Source organism: Micropterus dolomieu, linkage group LG13, assembly GCF_021292245.1.
Source record: "Micropterus dolomieu isolate WLL.071019.BEF.003 ecotype Adirondacks linkage group LG13, ASM2129224v1, whole genome shotgun sequence".
Lineage (NCBI taxonomy): Eukaryota > Metazoa > Chordata > Actinopteri > Centrarchiformes > Centrarchidae > Micropterus > Micropterus dolomieu.
Window position 1 is genome coordinate 12,143,414 of NC_060162.1, and position 23,198 is coordinate 12,166,611.

At 37.7% G+C, this 23,198-nt stretch overlaps 1 protein-coding gene and 1 long non-coding RNA gene across 3 annotated transcripts in view; one reads left to right on the top strand and one right to left on the bottom strand.

Moving 5' to 3' along the window:
- Positions 1 to 2,372: 2,372 nt before the first annotated feature.
- On the top strand, positions 2,373 to 21,121 carry eng (endoglin). Its single transcript, XM_046066281.1, has 11 exons — positions 2,373 to 2,618; positions 6,301 to 6,481; positions 10,298 to 10,478; positions 10,576 to 10,678; positions 10,863 to 11,058; positions 11,513 to 11,652; positions 12,290 to 12,520; positions 13,093 to 13,159; positions 16,917 to 17,027; positions 17,118 to 17,165; positions 17,243 to 21,121. The coding sequence occupies exons 1-11, from the start codon at positions 2,529 to 2,531 to the stop codon at positions 17,362 to 17,364; spliced, it is 1,470 nt and encodes a 489-aa protein (XP_045922237.1). The 5' UTR covers positions 2,373 to 2,528; the 3' UTR covers positions 17,365 to 21,121.
- Positions 13,426 to 23,198, bottom strand: part of LOC123981449 — a 40,735-nt gene continuing 30,962 nt past the window's right edge. The window contains exons 2-3 of one of the 2 annotated variants that reach the window (XR_006827769.1): positions 15,289 to 15,484; positions 13,426 to 14,263 (exon numbers count right to left, since the gene is read on the bottom strand). This is a non-coding gene — a long non-coding RNA (uncharacterized LOC123981449). The remainder of the gene's footprint in view (positions 14,264 to 15,288; positions 15,485 to 23,198) is intronic. The other variant, XR_006827770.1, reaches the window with a different exon arrangement.

A 23,198-nucleotide genomic window follows, 5' to 3' on the forward strand; every position in this document is an offset into this window, starting at 1 on the left:
TGTGTTACTGCAATTCAAAGTCTCAGACTCTGTCTATGATAAGTGGAGACTCATGTTATAATCACTCAGTCCCTCTTATGTTCCCTCTGTTTTCAGGGCTATATTCTTTCTATAATACATCAATTCTGCATTGAAGATGTAAAGCAAGTGTCTTATCAAAAAAGTTAAAACAAAAACAGCAAAAAACAACAACACAGATTTCTTTTTCACAGGTGAACCTGACTGCAGTGCCCCATTTAGCCAAATTTTTAAAACAAAGGGACTGAACACATTTACAAGGTGCAGTAGCCATTATGCAAAACCCACTCTGCACAAGACATTGATGATACAGTGTGTATCTCTCTGTGTGTATGTGTGTGTCTCATGATAAATCCCATCCATTGCACTCTGCGTGCGAGCCCCTCTTTTGAATGCATCAGTGTTTTGCTCCTAGGCAATTTGTTGATGGTCTCCTTAGACCTAATTTGTTCTGTACAGGTCTGAACATTTTCATAGCTCAGGTCTGAGCTCATCACAATTCTCTTGGATCACACACTGGCAACATCAGGTAGCAAGTAAATGAATTTAATATTAGGGATTCACACTGTTTCCTCAGCATGCTCATTGTCTCCCCAGCAGGCCCAGCTCTGAAAACAATCTACCTTGAAATTAACAGGATATAACAGAATAAAGTATATGGTGTCAAACACCATCACAGGTGGATGAAAGCAAACATTTGTATTTATGAATGTTAAATTCCCACAAAGGCCCCACACTGGAGAGATATTTCCAAGCTTTTTGTTTTAAAGCTGTTGTCACTTTTCTAAACCCAATTTTCTGGCTGCTGTTGCAGAAGTAGAAGTAATTAGTACTATGATTAATTGGAATTAAATCAGTCTTAAACTCGGACTTATTATTTGACAGTGAAAAGGTTTATTCACCACCATTTATATCCACAAAACTCAGCGGCATACCAGCTTTACACTACGCACATGTGGATCATGGTAATTAAGGCTGATTCATAGAGTGAGTGTGGTGGTGATTAGCGAATCACACCACCATTGTGTTACCCTCAGCTGAAAATATTGTTAATGAGGTATTACAGTATGTTAATGGTGTTTTATATATACAATATGTAACTGCCACCAGGATCAGTCATGTGTGGCAGGACACTGGGTTGCAAGTTATAAGAAATATGTCAAGACAAAAAAAATACTGTACCTAAAGTAAGTAGAGTGACAGTATGTTTCCTACTTCTATTCTTGGATATTTTATTTAGTTTTATGACTTTGTTTCCCGCACTTTTAAACAAAGACATACAGCGTAGTTTAAATACAGCCTATTGCATGTCAGGTAAAAATATAATTTTGGTTGCTTTTGACTTTTTCACCTTGTTGACTTGAACTGCAAATATAAATGTAAGAGTAGAACCAAGCTGCATTACCTCATTAATGTCTCAATACAAAGTCAGACAGCAAAGACAGCTTCCTCTCTGTCTATGAGCCCTCCTCAAATGACTGGCACTGCTTTTTCTGGAGAGATGCATGTGTTGACATTTCATAGTTGCAAAAACAAGGATAATTGTCATATCCCCCACTGATTTCCGCAATAGGGTAGAAATTGAATCAAACTTGTCTAGAATTAAACTGCATTCGGAACTATTTTTAAACTTGGTGCTGCAAGCAAAATGTCTCTCTACTCCGTCAACTTAAGGTCTGTTCATTAAATGACACTTAATGCCAGATGGGGAGGTTTGCAGCTTGGGGAATAGCTATATCCACTTTTACACAGAAAACAAATGCTGGCTAGAAGTCGACATATTGGCAGATTTTGATTCTGTGCAAAAAAGGTACACAATAATAATTACAGTATCTTTTGTGTAATCTAACATGCTTTAATCACATAATGTTTAATTTTTAATCTTGGAAGTAAAGTATGAATCTCAGCATAATATTCATGTGTTTACAGTTGACAACACTACACAGATAAATTTATCCTTACGCTGTGCTGTATAATAACACACTTAACAATTATGTAAAAGGAGCAAGAGGCATTATTTCTACTCGAAACATTTCATAAAGTTTTGTTATTTTATTTTACTGCATTGTTTGTATAACAGCACACACTCGGTATGGTACACTTACCAAAAAACTGGGCACATGGGCAGCATAGTAGTTCCCCTATGGATGGCTTCACAGTGTAAATGAATATTTATGCCACTCGATTTCTTTGTGTTTCTAATCAGTCCCAGTGTTCCACCTGGAGATGTACACCACTGCCAGACTTTCTCTGCCTGCAACACAGTCATAAACTATTTGGGATTCACAAGGAATTAGATGTTGTTGTCACCTCATTAACATGCTTAAGCGGTCCTGAATTTGCAGATAAATGAGTGACATTGTAAATATTTAAATGTACAGTTTGAATTGGGATTATTTTAAAAGGTAATTGAGTTTGAATATTATTGGAACATATTTAATTTTCTATTTTCAAGTAACACATATTTTGCTTTTGCTTCCTCTCAGGATTCCAAAATCTTCTCTATCGAGATGCCCAATGCCAAGCCAATGAACCTTATCCTCACATCGTCAGACACGGCCTACTGTCTATGCAACCTCAGTACCGACGTTAACATTTATGTGAGTAATGTCTCTTTTTTTCAACATTCAGGCTGTGCTCTCACCCTTAGCATTTTTTTTGCGTGCAGGATGGGTTGATTTTTGGAGAGTGATTCCATTACTCAGCATGCAATTGATACAATAGATTGTTTACCAAGTACTAACTAATCATGAAAAATTAACAGGTTGTGGGGACACCAGTGTAAGTGGTTATTTTTTCAGTATTGTATAATTTTCAAATTTCTCCAGATGTACTTGACTGCTGTCTAGTGCCAGCTGTTTAACATACAGTCAAACTGCCACAGCTGTGCAGCTCTCTGGAGAAACAGTAAACCATGTTGGTTTTTCATATATTCCCCCAGTAGCTACTCTGTACAAAGCAGTTTGTGTTCTTATGCTTTTATTATCCACACTATAAAATCGCTAAGAGAAGTTTTACAGTGGCCAGCAACAAGAGGGGCTGATGGCATCGGCTGTAGAATTAATGTTCTAATGAAACTGGAAATTCTGACTTTTACACACTGTCCTCAGATTATATCTGTGAATAGAATGTTGGGAGACCACAAAACTTGTATTCAGCTGCTTGAGTGTCTAATTAAACAGAGGAGTGACACCATTATGTGGACCAAGAGCAGCCGTTGACACAGTTTGTTTATAGTAGTGTGTGAAACTATTTTGGTATTTAAATTGCCATTGGTGATGAATCTAACATGGGGACTCAAAGGTGAAGAATGTTAGAATGTGTTGCAGTCTTTTATCACCAAAATAAATAGCCTGCCGTAAACAGGAAATTATATCAAAAAGGGTGGCCAAATGAATGCCATTGCCTCAAACTTTTAAATATGTTACTGATGAAGCTCCACACACTGATTAGTTTAAGTTGTTGATGAGACATTGAACTACAGTTCCTATAGATAAGGAACCTTATCCTCTTAATAATAACTTTGATTAAAACAATATATTTATATTAAGTATATTACTAGTAAGTACGTCTATAATGTGATATAGGTGGTAATGGTGCAGTGGATAAGACACATATATTCATATGCATAATGTGTGAAATGCAGTTAGAAACCTGTTTTTGCAACTAACAAATTATAAACTGAAAAAAACTATGAAGACTCTCACGAACCACAAAAAATCTTACTGTCTCTATGTTTTTTGTTGTTGTCTGTTTAACAACCCTGTGTACTTAGGTCAGCTTTGGGACGCCTGTGATTGTGACACTGAGCCTAGCAAGTGACGTACTTTGTCAGACGCAGAACAGATGCTATTTCTCCTACACTGCCGTATGCAGTAAAACACTTATTATCCCCCAGTGATACTGCTCATCCCACGAAAACATCCTGTAGTCACAGGCAGTGCTGTTCAGGCTCCCTCGACAGGACATGATACAGGATGTATTATCACACTGCTGTCAGCATATCACTAACTGTTGACATTTCATCATAGTAATTGGTCAGCTGTGATTTTTACTTTATTTATTTATGTATTTTAGGAACAAGTACATTGAGAGGTTAGGAACACAGTAAACATTCCTCTTTACTTTTTTGTCAATATGAAATTATTTTTGTTTGTTGAAGCAGTTAAAAAGAGACGGCACTAAAAAGTCTTCCAAGTGATGCATTTATGTGCAAGAGGAAAGCTCTGACAGATAAGGGTCAGCTGCCAAACAGCTTTGCACGCTATTTAATCACAAGCTCAAACATGGAAGACAAACAACTGGCAATAAGTTCATGATAGAGACAATGTGAATGTTTTAAAGTGTTCCCAAGACGCTCCAATCCAAGATTGCACAATGAGAATGCAAGTTTGTGGAAAGAAATAAAGCAGATAAAAATGTTCACTGCAATTCTTCCTCTCAAGGAAGTTTCAAATCTCAATTCAGCTGCTGGTGACAGTCTTTAAGACAAGAAAAACACATTAATAAGTGTACAAATGTACACATAATGTAAGCTGAGACCACTAACTTCACTGACTGATGTGCTTAGTAAAATGTTCAGCAATAATGTTACCTAAAGAATCTATAGATGAATTGTAGTTGGGTTCTTTAACAATGGGAGATGCTTAATGGTTTAAATAACTAATAAATAGATCAGTGTCTAAAACTCATACACTCATCCCAAGGCAGACTGATGGGAAGGAAGGATCATGATAAGTTACAATAATATCCTGTAAATAGATATTATTTTTGCTCGAAACATCTTTGGGTTCCTTGAGCTTTACTGTAAGCCTGTTGAATATCAGACAGATTTCACAGAGACTAATATGAGTTAAATTCCGCTGTAATCATTAAAATGACATTGTTATTTCCCTTTTTCTTCCCGTCCCGTACTTTCAGGCCTTCCCTGTCTGCCTCGTTCTATCGTGATCGGTTTCCCTTCGCTCTATTTTTGATCTCGCGTCAATCAAATATTCATGTAGAAAGACCAATGACTCCCTCCGGCTTACTTGGCTTTCACCATTTTTGTCTGTCTCGCTTTGTGACGGAAAGACACACACACACACACGCACAGTCACACACATTCACATATAACAGACAGGTCAAGAGAGAGATTTTTATTATTTTAACAAGCATACTCATACTTGATAACAAAACACACCACAACTCCTCTACTAGTGTTTTCCTTTCCCCTCATTTTGGTGAAACACTATGAGCTATAAAACATTTGTTGCCTTGTCCAAATATCCATCTGTATGGTAGTCGCACTAATGTGGTTAAGAATGACACACTGATGAGGCAAAGGAAGATGAACAATTGTTTAGTCAGAATTCAGTTAAGTATGTCACACAGTCCACATGTTGTGAATTGCCAAATCTCAAAACAAAATTGAGGAAATAATTTAACAAAGCAAAATAAGCACATTGAGACATGATTTTTTTTTGTAAAAGCCTCATTGTACTATCCTATAAAAGTAGAGTTTCCATCAGCAAAATTAGCTGTTCTTGAGTGTCAGTGGACGTAAATGTTTACGAAGAGAAGACGAGCGGCACTGTTTTCCATTTCAGTCTTTGGACCACTGAAGAAGAGAAGGATAAATTAGTGTCGATTAAAATCCATTGGTGGTTGAAATAAAACGTTTTCTTTCTTGTTTTTTATTGAGCACATTTTTCATAGGTCTGTCTAGAAGCCTATGGTAGACAGTCTCCACTCCTCCATTCCCAGTGCCTTCCCCTTGCCTTCATATTCATGCAAAGCTTAATGTAAACTCCATTATTTCCCATTGGTCCAGACGGGAAAACAGCAGTGTCTAGTCGATGGGATGGATGTATATATTTATACCTTGTATGGAGCCAGATTCCAGCCGACTGTGGTGACGCACAGAGCTAAAAAAGGTCCCATTTCCTGGCCCCACTCAGGAAGCAAAGGAAAGACCATGGCTCCAACAGGGTTGTGCAACGGGGCTTGTGGACACTTAACCATAATAAACATTTCTTTTTAACAGGACCCTGCTCAGAGAATAGAGGGAGAGTTGGGTGGAGGGTAAGAAAACGTGATAGAGGAGAATGAGAGGGATCATATTACAAAATGTGAGCAGATGTGAGATAAATGTAAAACAAATATGAAGCTCAGTTCTGCATATTATAGCAAAGAGTAACAGACAGATTTATGTCTTTTAGGACGTAGGCGATTCGGACTGTGTTCTTTCTGGAAATAGTATTTAATGAAACTAATCAGCATGACTTGGCCTCTGCTTTCCAGATCAGAAGTGACTCCACTTCATCTATTCAACTACATCAACATCACAACAACACTGTCCACAAGGAAGACTTCCCAACTCAAGATGAGGAGCTAGTGAAGTGGGCAAGACAGAAATTTGGGGGTGTGACTTCATTCACCACAATCCGAAATTTGAAAACCATCACATCGTCAGGAACAAACGGTGAGAATTATTTGTGTAAACCGGCTGACATAATTTTAACAGTCAGTTAAAGGGCTGGTAACATGAACAACATATAAAATGAGGATGCATATGTTATATAGGATCGCATTATAGGATTCTATCAAATTGCAGCAATACCATAAAGGACATTCTGCCTGCTTAAAAGTGCTTCAGATGGATCAACCTTGACACTGTGACTTTTATCTGGAATATGCTATCTGCATCTATGTTTGGCCTAAACCAATATTTTTGGTGCAGAAGAGAGCAAAATTAGGGGGCCACCGAAATAAATAGGTCGAAAATAGTAAAAATAGCACTATTGGTGTTCGGCCTAATAAGTCAAAACACATTAAATTTTACCGAACAATTACGTTGACATGTTTGCAGTGTGGAAGCATCTTAAAGTGTCCTAGAAAGACGCAAAAAATTGCTGTTTGTAGACACTGTTCTGCTAAATGGTCTCCTAGCACATCCACTCCAGCTGTGGCTGACTTCTTATGTTAAACCTGCTTTATGTGTTTCGGTCACTCGTTTTTAAGAATGCAATTAAACTACTAAACTACTTACATTTGGAGTGCACGCGTATTTAAGCCTTTATGGTAACTGAAATGGACTAGTACGAGCTCACAGGCAGATTAGCGACTTTATCCTGTAATTTTCTCTCTTTACAAAGACAAGTGTTGCAGTATGAGTCCTACCTGAAGAGAGGCTATGAAGTCTTCATGTTGCGCAATACGAGAACCACATACAACATTTATCATATTGGGTTGGACTTGATGCATTTAGCGCAAGGATACACATGTGACAACGGTTTTCAAAATAAGGTGTGTATACAGTATGGAAATAACATTAATTGGATTATGTTCACAGAAAGTATAAAACATATTACATGTGTACATTAAAAGTAAATGGACACATGTAATTTACTTTACCCGAAAATCTTGGGCCTCGGACTCACCCACCATAGTCTCCAAATCCTGTGGGAAACACAGAGTAAAAAGCACATCTTGACTATTTAATTTATGCAATGGTAAAAAAAATGGCAAAAATGTGAAAGTACTTGTTCAGTGTTCGGTTTCGGCTATGGCAAAGAATTTTCATTTCGGTACATCCCTAAGCAAAATAATTTAAAAAAGCTTACAAGCTTACATAACTCAAGAGCTAGTCTGCAGTACACTAAGGATGGATGCAGTGTTGTTTCCATCAATCAATCTCTGCCTACTAACATCCTCTTAAGTGTGCATAAAAAACATTTCTGATGAAATCACTGAGAAAAGTGCTGTGATGAAGACCACGTTGCATTAAAAAAAGCAGTGCCTGCGTATTCTACCTCACTTTTCTTTTGAAATTCTATTACTGTATGTCATCAGCACATGGATTTCCAATATGCCCGTGTAGGAAAACAAGCCAGAGGACCTGAAAACTACACTTGTTATGCATTGATTCTTAATTATATAACGGATAAATAAATGAAAAGAAAAACATTTTGCTTTGAACATATTTGTTTTCAAACCAGATCAGATGATGACTATGTACAGAGTTGACTGACAACACCACCTGCCCCTAAAGCTGCATTACATACAGAACCAGACCCCATGCTGAATCTTCAGTGTGTGGGCCAAGCACTGGCTGCCATATGGCCATTCTCCTACAAAAAGAACCTTAAACCACTGAGTGAATATATTATAGTCTACTGAAATATATCGCTGTGTCACAATGTTACATAATGTATATAATTAAAAAAAAACTTATTTTGTCCAAGTGGAAGAAACCCCTAATAACACCTGAAGAGAAAAATTGGGTCTTTTCGATTACCATAAATTTCTTTCTCTACGAGACAGACAAGTTGCATTTGCATTTTATATATATATATATACTAAGTCTGTCCATACTAATTTGGACAATTTTTATGTATGACCATTCACTAAATTTCCTGGGAATGCTATGTGTACCTAATCCTTTATTAGATACAGCAGTGAGCTAAACAACAGCATAAACAGTAAAAGCAACAAAACAGAATTTAATAACTAGAGGATCTGTGTAGACTTAAGCAAACCCACGTCGTTTGTATTTATTTTACCATTAACAAACATGGAGAATAAAGCATGTAGAGCTTTGAATTTGCAACCAAACTGCAAAATGTAAGCAGTGCTACAACTGATATTAAAGCTCAGTAATACTCAGAAATACCTGTACATATGGAAGCTTTTCATATCGGAAAATCTTGGGTAGAGTTTAGTGCTGGAGACTGAGCTCAACATTCTCAGTGCTGACAGGACGCCATTGCATATGACAAAACATTTGGAAAGGGAAGCAGTGGACAAATGGCCACCGATGCTGACGATGGAGGCACAGAAACACTATGACTTAAAGTGAGCCTTCATGGCTGAGCGAAGGCTGGACATTAAGAATACTATTTGCTGCTATTGCCCGCAGCAGTAGCAAGCACAAGCACAATTATTTCCTACCAAAGCCTCCTTAAGGCAGTCTGAGGCAAAGCAGTTCTCTGACATGGGTTTAGATAGAAGTAAATTGTGGGGATGCTGGAATAGTGGTGGCTGCTTTTGTCTCTAGTGTCGTTTACAGTATTTTGGATAAATTATGTAATAATATGTCTCTTTATTATTGTCTGTCTTCTCCAGGTCTTTCAACTGTAGGGTGTTGCACTAGTCCCTGTCTGGCATACTGCTCTTTTCCCATTTTAAATGTGTTGATTACATTGTGATGAAATGCTGTTTTTACAGCCGCTCTTAGTTCTAGTTAGTGTTTTTACTGACTCATAGTCCACAAGGTCATTAAAATTACTCAAGCAGTGGAACAGTTTACATCGCTATTTTGTTGTATCGTAATGGTGTTAGATGAACTTGCGTAGGCCTTGTCGTAGGCGTTTGAAAAGTCTGTGCTATGACTACACAGCGGTGTGTGGAAGTTGAAGTCTTAGGAGAAAATATGTACAGATTTCTTGAATGTCACAATATGAATTGATTTGAAATTCAAGTCATGATATTGCTAATGCCAACGAGGTGTGTTAAGCAGTGCTAAGTAACCTTTTAAATTATAGTTGCCAAGCTATTAGCCAGTAACTAAAAGTAGCTTGAAATTATTCTGTACTCAAAATCATACTAGTTGCAAGTACTTAGCTTGAACATACAGTAGTTTCTTCTGTGCAAGGAATAATTCAACTGTCATTTGTACTGAAATGATAACAAATTTCTATACCAAACACTTGTAAACTGGATAGGCTGTATGAGGTTCTGTGGAAAGCGTGTATCACCCCCACTTCCAGCATAGTGTTTTGAAACAAAATGTGTGCAGCTATTTGAGCACTGTACCATTGTGCACCTGTAAACCATCCGTCACCATTATTTGGTCAAATGCTGAGCATATTGTACTCTCATGAGATGACTTCTGGAAGATCTTCCGTAGCAGGGGAAGAAAAGATGCTAATGCGCCCAAGCAGTTTGGTCTCCTGTTGCAGACTGGGCTATGGCCCCCGGGTTCTGGCCAGAGAATAAAACACTGTTAACAGTCAGTTCTGTTACCAGCCCGAACAGAAATAATCTGTCAGAGCATCACTCTCCATGTTAAATAAATATAAAAAATAGGCTTTAATTGTAATTGCTTATTGCTTATTGCAGCCACTGAGCCACTGCCACAATTATATATATTCTGACTAAAGTGCTGTCAGTCCATTTTTTGGAACTGTTGTCTTCTTTATTATATTGGATTATGTATGCAGAAAAAATTTTATTACTTTTTTTTGTTTTGAAAACAATAAATGAACAATGATGGAAAATTTTATTTTTGGTTTTACAGGAACCAAACCTGGCCCTCGTTACTGCATACTTAACAATGAAGATGCATCAGAGAAGCCCTTTTTGACGATTAATACATCACCCATGGCCCCTTCGTACAAATCTTGCTTCCCACAGCAACAGAACCCCAGTGATGAGGTTGAACTTCATATTATAAACATCCCAGAGAATGCCAACCTTCGGTAAACCTTGAGATCACAAGACATAGCTTCTTATGCATTGTTTTGCTATGTTTATTGGCAAAATTTCTCTTGTAAATTTTGATTCTTCATATTACAGCAATGTATCACTTCGTGTTGGCACTAAGAAGACCAGAGTGTTCCTGAGAGGCCCTCAGGGGACCACATGGACCATCCTCAACCCACAACACACCCAGTTTGGTGTAAGCTTACATATACACACACTCCAGTAGTTAGATAGGATTTAATGAGATGATGAAGACTCCACTCTACAGTATGTGATTACACTGTTGTCAATAGTGTGGTATACCTGTGAGTACTTTTAAGTACTAAGTTTCTAAGTCATTACTGATTTAACTGAGTTGAACTTGTCTTCTCTTTCAACAGTCTAACAATAACGTCCTGCTGAGCACCTTACCACACACAATCGAATCTAAATTGACAGTGAACAGTGACAATGCAGAGGATGTGCAAAGGAAGGCTTTAGATTATTTTAAAACCAACACTTTCACCAGCTATACTGAACTCAGACTAGAGGACTCTTTGGTTTTACTGGATTTTGGAAAGAACGACAGCCCTGCAGGTAAGGCGATGAAAGGTAAACATTTGTTTTCAACCTTGAGGCTTTTTCTTCAAAAAGAGTAGATGGTGCACTGCAAAAAGCCATAACACACACACATAGTTCATGTTACACAATGCCATCAGTGAGATTAGGGGATAATGACTGCTTTAATAAAAGTTAAAGTAATATTCACCATCATCATTATCATTATCCCATTCAATTTATTATTTTACATACACAATGCGCTATGGTGCAATTTGAATAGCCCTTTTGAAGGCTTTTTAAAGTTCTCAATATAAGTACCTTTGCTTAATCCTAAAAGCTTTGAAGATTTTGTCTTGAGGAGAATAGCACAGAGTAGCATAGTGGGCACGGGAAAGGACACATATGTATTGATTCAATATAAATTCAAGTGCTAAAATGGTTCATCTCGTTGATGTTTTTTCAACCATTTCTCTTTCTGTTACCGAAACAGTACAAGAACCAGTCATTCCCATTACAACAAATGCCCCTAATCAGATGCCTCTGTTGATGCAGCTGTACACCTCCCCAGACTACCGCTCTCCCCTGGACCCTAACACCAAGGTGCAGAGTGACAGGAGAATTTATGCAGAGGTAAACAAATCATTCACCCTCTTAGCTGTACTTCACATTTTCTTACTCAACCCCTGCTCATAAATAGCTAAATGTACAGTGGATAATGTATAGAGGGTATGCGCATGATGTCACAGAACGCAGTTACGCTCACTGAGTGGCAGAAAGACAAGCAGCATTGTTAGCTTGAATCAGCTAAAACACAAACAACATATCTAAAATGGGAAAGTGCTGGACCACTGGTTCTTTGGTAAGCAGTAAGGATCACAGTTGAGTCGGACTGCCTTTAATTTGAGCAAATAATCACTTCTTTTACTCCTGGTTTGCTAAACGCAGCCATGGTATGTTTTGCCACTCAGTCCAGCGTGTTCTGGAAGGGGAAGTGACATCAACGCATACCCTCTATAATGGTAGCAATGCCTGTTGTTTACTAGCATATATAATTTTGGTCAGTCCATCCCAAACATTTAAAAATCACTTTATTTTGCTTGTGTATGATACTGTATTTTTTTGTTAAACACAGATATTCAGAAAATTAGTTTTGTACTCATTGCATATGTAATACCTTGTCATACTCTGAGCTGATGTCCGTTTGACACATTGTTGTGCTTTTTCCATTCTGTTGCCGTTTATTTGATCTTTTCTCTGTTTCCTGTAGATTTCAGGGCACACTTTTGGGGACATTGCCTTAACCATCAAGGTGATCCGATGCTTTGTGCGGTCCAAGAGCTCATGCCCTGTAGTGAAAGAGCTGCCCTTCATAACAGAGGCCTGCTCCTTAAGTTCTTGTCCCAACAGCACCCGACTCAGCTTCTTCTTAGATCAGGTACAAGATCTGACGTCCACAACATGGGACCTGGAATGCTCCGTCAAAGTTTGCTACAGTCAGGTATACAACTATTTGAAATAAACCATGTCAAAGAAAAGTGTTTTAAGTCATAAATGAAATCTTACATTAAAATTACCAGTTGAAATATGTCTGATAGCTCAATCGCTCTGCATTAAGACAATCTAACCTACAGGGTGACACAGGTGTGAATATATATATATTCATGTTCCATCTCACTTCCACATAATATTCCTGTCCCAGAGTAAAAAACAAATTCCTATCCCATCTCAATTTTGGAAGAGTGACTCCTGTTCCATCCTGTTCCTGTTAAAAAAAAAATAATCTGAAAACAGCGTACAAATGGCGATGATTCCGGTGTACCTTCTCCCGTTGACTTTTTTTCCTGTCCCGTCCCAGTCCCGTTAACTTCCATCCGGCAGGAGTCCCCTGACCCACAGGATTCCCAAAAAAATGTCAGCCTCCAAAATGTTACAACTTTCCTTTGGTTGATTTTTGTATTCAGTGTTCAGTGTAACTCTATTGTGTTTTGACTTCTGCTCAAATGCTGTTTATGACAAACATAGTGACATTTTGTGTTTTTTTTTTTTGTTTGTTTTTTGTTGGGTTTCTAGCATTGTGGAGAAGTAGGAGGAGTGAAGAGAAATCTGGAGGTTACCCAGCCGTGTCTGCAACCACCAAGTGAGTTCAGTTTAAACTCCAAAATATGGATTTTTCCATGGCCCTCATGGTACCAGATTTGCATTCATATTTTTTATTATGGTTTTGTGTGTGTATTGTGTCACACATAAATCCCAAGTTGTGTTCAGAGACTAAGCTCAAGTGTGTTGGTTTAGCTGATTTCCCCTTCTTTCTTTCTTTTTTTTCCTGCTCTATAATGCTTACTAAAACTAAAAGTTTCCAGAAAGAAAAAACACAAAATTAAAAAAAAGTCAAATACAACAACATGTTGTAGAATGTAGATATTATTTTATAATGATTTCTTCATATATATTCATATAAATGTATGAACATTACAATATAAATGTACAGAGTAAGTACAGTTCAGTAGAACAAGGAATTTCACAACAGCTATACAGAACAATTTGCAGCACTAATTTGTTTCTTGATCCTGATTTTGTTATTAATATTAATTTAAAAAAACAAAACCAATCCCTAACAAATTTATGAAAATACACCAAATACAACAAAAGAGAAAGATCTAGTCTCCAAAATAATCCACACAAAATTGTGGCAAACTTTGTCCTGATGGTGCTGTTTCTTAACAAACCCTTTACTATAAGGATAAATGTTTTACAGTAAATTCTCCAACAATAAACTCTCTTAACTCTCTGAAGCTTTTAAAAATTTCACATTTCCTTTTTTGCCCACAGGACTTAATTGCTAGTCTGGTGCTTGGCCAGTGAATTGCTGCTTGCTGCTATTATTTTCATTCCTATTGTTGCTTTCAGTGCACAACAAATGCGGCACGGGCGGTTGTCATAGCAGTGAACTCAGGATATGCAGGGATGCCAGTAAGGGGTTGCGGGGCAGGGCCTTGTCCTTTAGGAAGGTCTGCAGGCTGACCTTGTGGCCACAATCAAAAGTAATGGCCCTCTGGGGAGGGGGTGAAGTCCTTTGTGTTTCCAAGGGGGTCTGACTGTGCTGCTGTCCAAACACAGCCACTGGGCCTTGTGCTATTGTCGGACCATTCAACGCAGTTGACTCAAGCAGGGAAAGATGTTGTTCTTCAAAGAAAGAATAGACAGATGATTCATTTCTAGGAAGTTTCAGATGAACCCATTTCTGAGCAAAAAGACACAAGGAAGTAGATGTTAATTAAATGTGGGATCACCCGGAGTTTGTCAGACTTCTTTTGTAAAACTGAATGGATTTGTTTATTCCTTAAGCTTCCTTAATTCTCCATTTACTTCTAGAGGAGAAAGATAAAGCCATACTGTGTGTGTTGGGGAAACTACTACTCATCTATACTTTCCTGTGTCCTGGTTGTCCTCCTCTTTGCTGTTTTGCTTTAACTTGCGTAATTGAAAATTTTCTGAAGACTGACTGAAATACATGAATGGAACTAGTTGTAAAGGAACATACTGGTTTGGTAGGTCTGTTTATGTGGTTCCATTCATTAGTTAGTGTCAGGGATACAAGGGTTTTATCAGCAGGACTAGCAGGCGAGCTTTCACTGGGCATGGGTGAGTGCTCCATTCAGCAATCATTCCTGTTTAGTAGTTTTCATACAGAGGGCTCCAGGGAGTCATAGCACAGGCCTGCTGTCTGTCTCTGACACTCCACCTGCACTGGAGCTTCTGCTTCCTGCTCCTGTTTATTCAGCTTTGCTGTCAAAGCCTCACTTACACAAACTAACACAGCAACTGATTACAGAAAAAAAAGTCACAAGAGAGAGCCTGCTCGAGTTCCTGTGATGTTTCTGGCCCATTCAGGGTCAAGGAATGTTCCTGGCTGACAAATCAACAAAACTGGGTTGGCTGTCTAGGATGCAGTGGGCCCAAATTCCCACAAGATGTCACTGTTTCAGTGCTCTGGGTCAGATTAACTTGATTTTTGGTATTGTTTACTCAAATATCAACATGATAAAATTTACTGTAGGCTTCATTTTAATTTAAAATAAATAAATGAAATTTTATGTTACTGTCACATGTACAATATCAGGTTTTGTACCTATGTCCAAATGTCCATGCAGTTCAGTTGAAATGTATGTTCTGATATCAGCATTAGGTTCATCTAGGCTCACTTTAGAGGCATTTATTTAAATACACATAATGCACAGAGTGGTGGCAAGTTTCTAGAAAACAAACCTGTTGTCTTCTGTCCTTCATGTCCTCTCTTTAATGTACTTCAGGAAAGGCGAGCTGTAATATATGAAGCCCAGTATAGTTCTTAGCATAGCACATTCCACCAGGAGGCATGAGGCAGCAGAAGCAGGTGAGAGAAACTCGTGCAAAGGTGATGATTAGTTTCTTCCAAATGTTCTTGACACTTGTGGGAGCATCTCTACAGGTAGCAGAAGAAGGGGAGAAGGAAAAGCATGTGTTTGCACATTGGTTTTCTTGATATGCAACGCAGCATGCACACACTGGGGATGTTAGGTTGTGTGTGTGCAGCCTTGGAGAGCCTGAATTCAGATTTTGGTACAAAAGCCTGGATTCAATTCAGCACAGTCAGATATAGAGCATACTGAAGCAGGCAAAGTTGAGATCATAATTCTAACCTTTTAAATTCCCAAACTGCTTTCTATTGCAAAATAATTAGTTGAAAACTGGTTCAAGCTAATGTATTCATGGCTTTGCCAGACGACAATGAGTGAAACAAAACTTTGGGATGGCCTTGCCAGACTAATACAGTATGTCTGTACCACGGTACTGTATGCCAGAGGCTTGAACGAGTTTTACTGTTTGCCTCTTCTTTTACTCTTTCAGAACTGATTTGAGGGTAAATTATTTTTTATTGCTGCTGGCTAAGAGATTTAGCCATTTTCTGTTTTGCACGTTGTGTGGGGGAAGTCAGCACACAGTTTGCCAAAGAACATCACCAATGCCCAACTTGATTAGAGATTAAAAATTATATCATTAAATTAGAACATAGAGAATGGTACAGTACAAATTTACTTTGTTCATTTCAGTTAGGCTGAGGTATAATGTGCAAAAGTAATGACATGTTATATTTATTGGATGGGTTTTCCTTCATTGTCATAGTAACTTGGAGGGGAAAGGTTTATTTTTAAAAAGGACCACACTTGTAGACTGTACAAATTGCACATATTTTACATAGTTAGTCATTGTAGATTCAATACCATCAATCACAAAATTGATGTTTGGGGCAGCTGTTGGTTTCAGCTCGTGCCAGGATGAAAATCAACTTGTAGAGACTCAAAATCTGCATGGGATCTTTTCATCACAGTAAACATGTCTTTGTTAAAAATTCATTGTCATTGCACGTTTTTTTTAAAAAAAACAGACCGTTATTGATGCATACCAGGCAACTCCTACTTCTTGAATTCAAGATTGTGTTGCCTAAAAACTAGACACACTAGAACATTGACTTCTTGTTTGCTAGGGTTCTCTGGAGAAATCAGCAAATCAGATCAGGTAGCTGAAATCCTTGAACTAGCTACCAAAGTGAAACATAATGTATTGTATATCTCTGGGAAATATTTGAAATATGTCATAGTATCTCACCTCTGTTGCACTTACAACATCATCACATGAAAATGCTGTCAGTATCACAAAGATACAAACCGATATGAGATTGTTCACTGTGACTCAACACCTACTGTATATCAAGAATATGTCAAATCTCTGCAAATTTATTTTCATACTGTGTTGGCATGGACGGTAACCATCAGTTTTCACTTGTGGTTGTTGTGATTACTGGTGTTCAACTGAAGCTTGTATACATTGTTTTTTTCTCAATGTATATGTTTCAGCCCCACCATGCTTTGATTTTGGCCTACCTGGTGTTCTGGGCATTGCATTTGGAGGGTTCCTGATTGGAGTATTACTTATTGGAGCGCTGTGGTTTATCAAAATTAAAACAGGTAAATGTATGAAAATATAATGTTTCCGGTTGAATAAATCTGAATTTGTATTCATCACAATTTGAATGGGTCACATTCTGCTTAATTCAGGGTACCCAACTGGACTGGACATTAGTTCAACTGCAGCAAACCTTCCTGGTAAGGAATTTTCTTTTCTTTTTACCACTTATTTTCTTTTCATTGGGTTCTTATTGACTTCTTTCATCATTCTTCAGGATGTCCCTGCTCAGGAGCAAAACGACAACCTGTTTCTACCAACCCTTCCCCCTCTGAGAATAGTAGTGCCAACGCTAGCATTGGAAGCACCCAAAGTACACCGACCAGCAGCATGGCATAAGATTATGGTAATCTCCACCACCAGCATGGCTACCATCTTCCTTCAAAGTCACCTATACGGGTTTTGTGCTTTTGTTTTTGTTTAATAATGCTTAAACAGCATTTCTCCCTTTCCCTCCATTCCCCCTTCCAATTCTCATGAAAAAGCACAACCTACGTCTTTGACACACCAGGCCTGAAATGGATGTGATCTTGGGGGGAGAGGGTGCTGGGTGACGGATAACAGAAGTCTAATCAATGGCTTCTGATGCTCACCTCTGCAGCCTCTCTGTAAAGTCAAGCTCCTAGACAGGAACTTAAAGAGGGCAAAAGAAAAAAAATAAATTGGCTCACAGCAACAGGAAAAACAAACCATATCCCCCAAGAGCTAACAGGAAATTCACTACATTCCTTTCAATGAATTGTGCTTGTGTGATGGCAGCACAATAATAGTTAAACAGGAGACAAACCAGTCAAAAGACCGACTTTGAAATACAGATGAAAAGCTGTTTTGCATTCACATCTAAGCTACAAAAATACAAACAGCTTTTGGCGAGGTCAGTCCGAAAAAAGTCAACATCTTGTGGACTGAGAAGCTCAACACGTTAGGATCTCAAACCAGTCAATGAAATGCTCACTTCAAGGGGTATTTGTCTTAATTGGAGTTCGAGGTCAATGATTAACAGCTACCTCCTATTATTTAGAAGTCTGGAGCTAAGCTTAAACTTAGCCCTAGATTTCTCTGGTGAATTGATCTTATTTTCAATTTTTTATTTTTTTTTGTTCTGTGTCACTTTAGGTGAATCTTGTAGTTGACCCTCTGGGACATTTGTAGCTTATGAAACAAAGTTACGGTGCCATTTTCATGCTATCAAATAGCTGTATCAGGGCCTTCATATCAAAGTTAAGTTTATTTTTCAGTGTTTATTGGAAATTACAGAGAAATATACTTGATTTCCTCATAACTCGACAAAAAAAAAAATATTAATCATTTTTATGGCCTGTTGGTAGCAATACCTTATGAACCATTAAGGTAAAAACGTACTTTCATTTATGTGAGCTCAGAAATAATCACTCTTGTAATGTACAGTACAGCATGGCTGTATTCAGAGCTGAGTAATGTGCCCGTAATGAGGAGTTAGTACCAAAACTGCACATCAGTTTTCAGACCTCAGACTTATACATGGACTTAAGGGCCACTCATACAGCTACGCCCACAGGGTGGAGTTTCCCCAAAATAGTCTGTCTGGAGGTGGAATTCCAGTACTTTTCCTTTGCAATATGTCCATTCTTCCTCAAATTTCACGTCTGGAGTAACACATACAAACACATACACAGAAATATACTTGTATAGATTGCATTAAAGTGTTTTCAGGCCAGTTTAATGATCACCTCATATACCTGGATGCAGCTGTTTGTTTATGGTGTAAAAACCATTACTCTCTCTATTTTAACATCAAGACTTGACATTAAGCAAGCATGTACTGCTTGCTCATATTCAATGTCTTTTCATTCAAAATGTAGCCTGCCACTAATGTTCTCTTCCATAATTTCATTGGAGATGAGTGCACTGAATGGAAAGAATTTTTAGACCTCTAATGGATGTTATGGATTACCAACGCATTCAGAGATTTGGCTTTGACAAACAAGCAATCCTAGATGCCTGCTACATCCTGAAGAGTTTCCACCTCAGTGCGATCAAACTCCTAGAGACTTGGGGGGGGGGGGTTAAGTACAAACAGTAGGCTAAAATATTCCATAATGAACTTCACATTTAATTATTTTTTCTGGAGCTCAAGGAAATTAAATCTGTGAGATTCAAGGCAAATGTTTCTTTTAAACGAATGGGCTGGAAAACCTGATTTCCAGGTGAAAACTGGTAAACTCAGATGTGTGGGTAATTTTGATATATGTAAATCTTCCCTCCAAAAACAGATTTAAACACCTGCAAGATCTCCCCACTTTTCCCTATCTTTTGAACTAAAACTCCTCATATAAGTCACCAACTCTGAATACAGCCAGTCTGGACTCAATAATATAATCAACAGTAACAATAGAATAAGACCACATTTTGTATGCACTGTTTGTAATGATACATTAGTCGATCAATAGCGCTTTAATCTCATGAAGACTGCTTTAAAAATGCCGCTGTCACATGACATGCCTAATGATATGGAAACTGTCATTTGAGAGAGATGAGTTTCTTGTTAAAATGGTTAACTTATGCTCTCTGCATTTGATAGGCTGCATCAGCCACTGCAGTGCTAATGCTAGACAGAAGCTGCAAGGATGCCTAACAGGGAGTTTCATGAGGGTTACAACTGTAGAGTGACGGTTGATCCGTGAACCCACTATTTGTTTCAATGTACAAATGTAAATGTATTTTATTTTTATTGCCACTCTTTTACCTTTTTTAAAACTATTCCCATTTCACATCAAGTCTTGTGGTATAAGTAAGCAATTTGTATCTACAGTACATAGCTTTGACGCAAGCACCAAAATTATGATGTTAAAACCTCTCTTTATATACAGCACATTTGACACACTGATTTACTGATGCATATATATCTATATATTCACACTCCCAATAATTACTCACCTTATGATTTGGATTGTTAAAATAATTTATGAACTTTCAAACCTATTCTCAAAAATAGTCAGTGTTTTTGTCTCCTCATTGTATGTTTATGTAGCTTATAACCCCTCAGTATGTGCGTGCATGTACTTTTTTGTATGCATGCCAGATTTTTCTTTGTGTATTTGTGTAGAGGCAGAGAACAAAGAGGGCCAGTACAAATTGCCACTTGAGTAGTTGTGCAATATCATGAGATAAACTTGTATTTAATGTCTATATGTAATTGTATGATATTCTTACTTTGAACCATTTTCTCAACCTGCTTTGTTCTTTTACGTATCTGGAGAACTGGGACAATTGTTTTCTATCTATCTCATATAGATTTGAGTTTTCATTACATTGTAGTCACGTACAGTGTGTGTCACATCACATGTCAAAGACGGGTTGTTGGTTTTACCGCTGTTGGACTTTTGCCCCACCCCTAAGATTCACTCTGCTGTCCAAAAACAGGGCATATCTCTGCTGATACTGACATCCTGACATTGTATTGTGTTCGTTGTACTGTCTTCAGTGGGTGTGATGCGGAAGTACATTCTGTGTCGGAGAAGCATCCCCGTTAAATTAAAACACACAAAAACTTGTCACTGAAAATGCAGCAGTAAGTGAGTAATATTAGACCTTTTTTCTTCTCCAAACGTCAGGTATTCTGTACCTGTATTAAACCAGTGCAGGTGGCCGCAGCCAGGTTCTGTCTGATCAGACAGGTTGTCAGTTAATTCACTTGTTAACCCTGCAAAGCCCCTCATTACCTCTGACAACAACTTCCTCCTCCTCAGACACTCTACACAGTTAACGAAATATGCGTGTCTGTGTGTGCATATACACAGTATATGTACTATATGTGTGTGCATCTGACTGTAGGTGTACAAAAGAAACTACATTCATGTTAAGAGAGTGGCAGAAGAATCCCCTAACAATGTCCAAATTCTGAATTCTTACCAAAAACTCTGAAGCCTTAACAACATGTCAAAATGTCTGATCTGATTTCTTAGAGTATAAAATGCAGTGTTAGTAGAGTGGGCTGCCTTTAAAATGGGTCCATTTGTTGAGATACTACTCAACTGATGTCATGTAATTCTATGTTGTCTCTGAAGAAATATATATTTTGTCTGAAATTATCTTAATAAAGTCAATATGACAAACATTCTTTGTGTTTTCTGGTGTATTTCTTACAGCCTAGTGAAATTGTAGTGGATAAACTTTTTACAAGTTGAGTAGTGTTGGAAAGAAACAAACTCCCAGGATCTCCTAGGACAAGTAAAATCAAAGAGTAATAATACAGCACACTTGGAAGAGCAATGAAGGTATACTGTATATAAGCTGTATTTGTCTTAGGGTTTCATAGAAATCTTGTTGTAATATTGCTGTGACATTTTCACTTGATTACTTGTCACCAATACTATAGGTGCGAGCTTCTTCTGTTGACTTTTCTGTTTTTGATAACACTTTACCAGTAGCGCTGGTATTGTAAAGAGACTTCTCCTAAAACTGGCAACAAAGAGTAAAAGTTACTTTCAACCCAAGTAGTGGACGTGTGTGGTTTGGCATAAAGACTAATAACAGAGAGCTCATAGTTTGAACACATTAAATCCAGATTCCAGTGGTGTAGCCCAAACTATAAGACACAAGATTAAAACCTGGATTGTAGTGTGTATAGCACTAAAAAGAGAAAAAGACACTGTAAATGTAAAAATAACCTGTCATTGTTACATTATTATATACATATTACTGTTAGTCATGCATTAATGTGTAAGCAGCAATTTATGTTTGAGCTGGTGGAGATGGAGATTTTTTACAACGACGCCCTGTCCACTAACAGCTGCTATTAAATTATAAAATTATTATTATTAAATTAAAATAAATATGTATATATGTATTTCACTCTGAGGTGTAGTGAAATAGAAGTATTAAGTAGCATGGTATTTTTTCAGTATAATTTGCTGAGATTTTCTCACTGACACAGGTGGTTGAAAATGCGGCACCTGTTCTTTCTTGTGAAACTGTTTATTCAAATCACAGAATAATGCAGAATTTGTCGTCATGTCTTATTATTTTCATCTGATTCAGCAGAGCTTGACTTGTGACTGACCTGAAACACAATGAGCTTAAGGAATCGAAAACATCATACTATAATGGTATTATGAGTCGTATATAACCTTTATTGTTGGGCTAAATTATGAAAATAATGGTGTTTTCTTCTATCTATGGCCTTTCCAGGGGGTTTCAAATCTTCCTTTTTATGTACGAATTCAATCTCCAGGACTGGAGCCAAGGCACACAATACATGTTTATGGACCGCCATCATCTCTGAATATGACCATGGAACCACTTGGCCTTGCACAGGATACATTATGTGATGTGTGTGTCTTGTGTGTGTGTGCCTCTGTGTGTGTGCTTTCTTGCTTGCCTCTTCAGGTTGTTTACATTTCAGGGCAAATCTGTTATTTTCTGCAAAACTGGGCCTGCTGAAATGTGTTTGTTATCTGTGCATAAAGCATGCAACAGTGACCTCAGGGCAAAACCAGTCTTCACAGCTCTGTTCTATAAAAATTAAGGTGTGAGTCGTTTAAGAGAAGAATCTTCTTTTTCTCTTGACAGCGTCATATAGTCTGTCAATGTCAGTGTGTTTATATGTGAATAAAGAGACAGACATCAGTATTATACAGAGGTGTGAACTGAGGATATTTCTTAAAAAAGAAATAGAATGTAAAAGATATGTTTCCAGGAGAAAAAGGAGAAGCAAGTACAGCATTATTGTTGCTAAGGAACTGCTTCCTAACCATATACATTGTAGTTTGTTGCTAGGCTCTCAGGAGCTTCAGAGTCTGTAACACATTAATGTTACACATTAGTCAGACCATTAGAAAAACAACTTATTGTTCAATCAACTAAGATGCGTTTAATAAGTACTGTACATGGTAATTGTTAATGATGTTGGTTAAGTCGTAGCTTTACCTGATAATGAAAAATGGTAATTAAGATCACTTTCAACAACTTCCAATTTAGAATTTGGAAACTCAACAAAGGAAAGCAAAATGTGTGTCCAAAGATGTGTCATTGTTTCAGGAGGTTTCTATCAGCTCTTTCATGTCTTATAAGCACTGCACTGTGTGGCAACACCAAAAATACCAAAAACACTCTAAAATCAAGCAATTATATTAGGCATACTGGCATCTTTGAATACACTTTATTTTCTTTAACATGTTTCTTTGTCAACCCAC